The sequence below is a fragment of the Oculina patagonica genome, chromosome 10, assembly GCF_052425735.1.
Source record: "Oculina patagonica isolate OP01 chromosome 10, crgOcupat, whole genome shotgun sequence".
NCBI lineage: Eukaryota > Metazoa > Cnidaria > Anthozoa > Scleractinia > Oculinidae > Oculina > Oculina patagonica.
This window is the reverse complement of record NC_135767.1, coordinates 19,294,583-19,296,291: the sequence shown is the minus strand read 5'-3', so window position 1 is coordinate 19,296,291 and position 1,709 is coordinate 19,294,583. Positions and strand designations below refer to the sequence as shown.

The 1,709-nt window shown below is 40.6% G+C and overlaps 1 protein-coding gene across 1 annotated transcript; it reads right to left on the bottom strand.

Annotated features, from left to right (window-relative positions):
* LOC144628451 (neuropeptide SIFamide receptor-like) lies at window positions 1-1,325 on the bottom strand. Its single transcript, XM_078486546.1, has one exon. The coding sequence runs from the start codon at window positions 1,244-1,246 to the stop codon at window positions 275-277; it is 972 nt and encodes a 323-aa protein (XP_078342672.1). The 5' UTR covers window positions 1,247-1,325; the 3' UTR covers window positions 1-274.
* Window positions 1,326-1,709: the final 384 nt, after the last annotated feature.

Sequence of the window (1,709 nt, the reverse complement as noted above, 5' to 3'; positions counted from 1 at the left end):
ACCTCCTATTTACTTGTATATGGAAGAATATAAAAGGGCTCCTTTCTCATCCTCGTTCACATTTCATTTGTCATTATTTATACCGGGTCAGTACACAATCATATTTTGCGTTTTGGGATTGATTATCCGCTGCTAGCATCTTAAAATCCATTCCTCATTGCAATCACATGTCTTTGGCTGTTTGACCAAATATCAATAAGAGACTTGATCTTAGTTAGTTGATTTTACGAAACATTTAATCTTACTCGGTGAGGCCTGATTACCCATGGAAAGCTCAAAAACATTTAAAAAGATTCCTGAGACTTTGGCGATAATTTTCACTGAAAAGAAAGCAGATGCAAGGATTTATGGCACAATTTGCGTGACCCAAAATCTCGGCAACAAACGAAAAGTATTGGAAGCCACAATACCACATGTCCGGTACAAAGAGGAACAGAATCCACCTGATACTGAGGGGCAGCCAGCACACTGCAAAGCCTAACACAATAGCAATGGCCATCTTTAACACATTTCGTTCCCTTTGCACGCGTTGCTGTCTCGCGTTGCGGGTCGATTGCTCGCCTGGAATTGTCTGTGATTTCAGCTTCAAATAAATGATAGTGTAAAGTATGGCTATCAACACCAACGGGATAACAATCAATGCAAAATTTGCCGTTAAAAAATAATTTTCAAAAGACCAGGAATCTCCAAAAACTTCATTCCACTGCAATACACACAGTAGCCCACCTGGATATTCAACAAGTTTGAAGACAAAGAGATAAGAGGAGTTGATAGCCATCGCGATGATCCAAGTGGCAAGAATGAAGAAGGGGCACAGCTTTGAACTGATGACTGGAGAACGGAGGGGAAATACGACAGCTCCAAATCGATCCACTGCTATCAGAACCAGGCTTAGAATAGACACAGTAAGGGACACACTTTGTAAGAAGGGAACCAGTTTGCATAAGGCCTGGCCAAGAGGTCCACTGATTAGAAAGGAGTCGACGTAAAACTGTGTTATTATCTGCGGGAACAAGAAAATCGGAAACAGCAGATCGGACATGGCCATGTTTACGATTAAAAAGTTGATGGGTTTTCTCATGGCTTTCGTCTTGTAGACAATTATTCCGATGAAGATGTTTCCAGCCATCGAAACAACAAAGATCAGGCAGTAAGCGAAGATTATTCCTATTCTTGCCGCTGCAGAATTGTGGCAGCTCGATGACTTTATTGCTGACTGTGTTCCATTCGCTGTTGTGTTCAACATTGTGGACCGTTAGATAGCAAAGTTTGTTATGGAGTTATTTCGCAGCCTATATTTTTTTGCTTGGTTTCTTAAGAAGCAAACGCCGGCGCTCTGTTTGTTTGCCCTTCTTGAAATGGAGTCAAAAAGTTTGAGTGATTATTTTTGGACTGCTTTCACCGATTATTGACAGCTGGCAATGACGGTGCACAAAAGAGACCAATGATAAACTAGTAGCTGTTTGCCGTGTTCAGGCCTAAAAGGTAACTTAATTACAAAAGACCACCTGGAAGATTGTCCAATATTGAAGGTTCCCTTCCTATTAGTGAAGTCGTTTTTCGCATCGAAGTGAAAATAGAAACATTTAATTACGAGAGCTTTAACCCATCTGCACTTGCATAATTGGTGCTCTCTCACTTTTTTTTTGTTTCAATAGTAGTATCCTTTTGGTCAGTGATTATTTAGGTCGTCTTTGTAACTTCAAGGT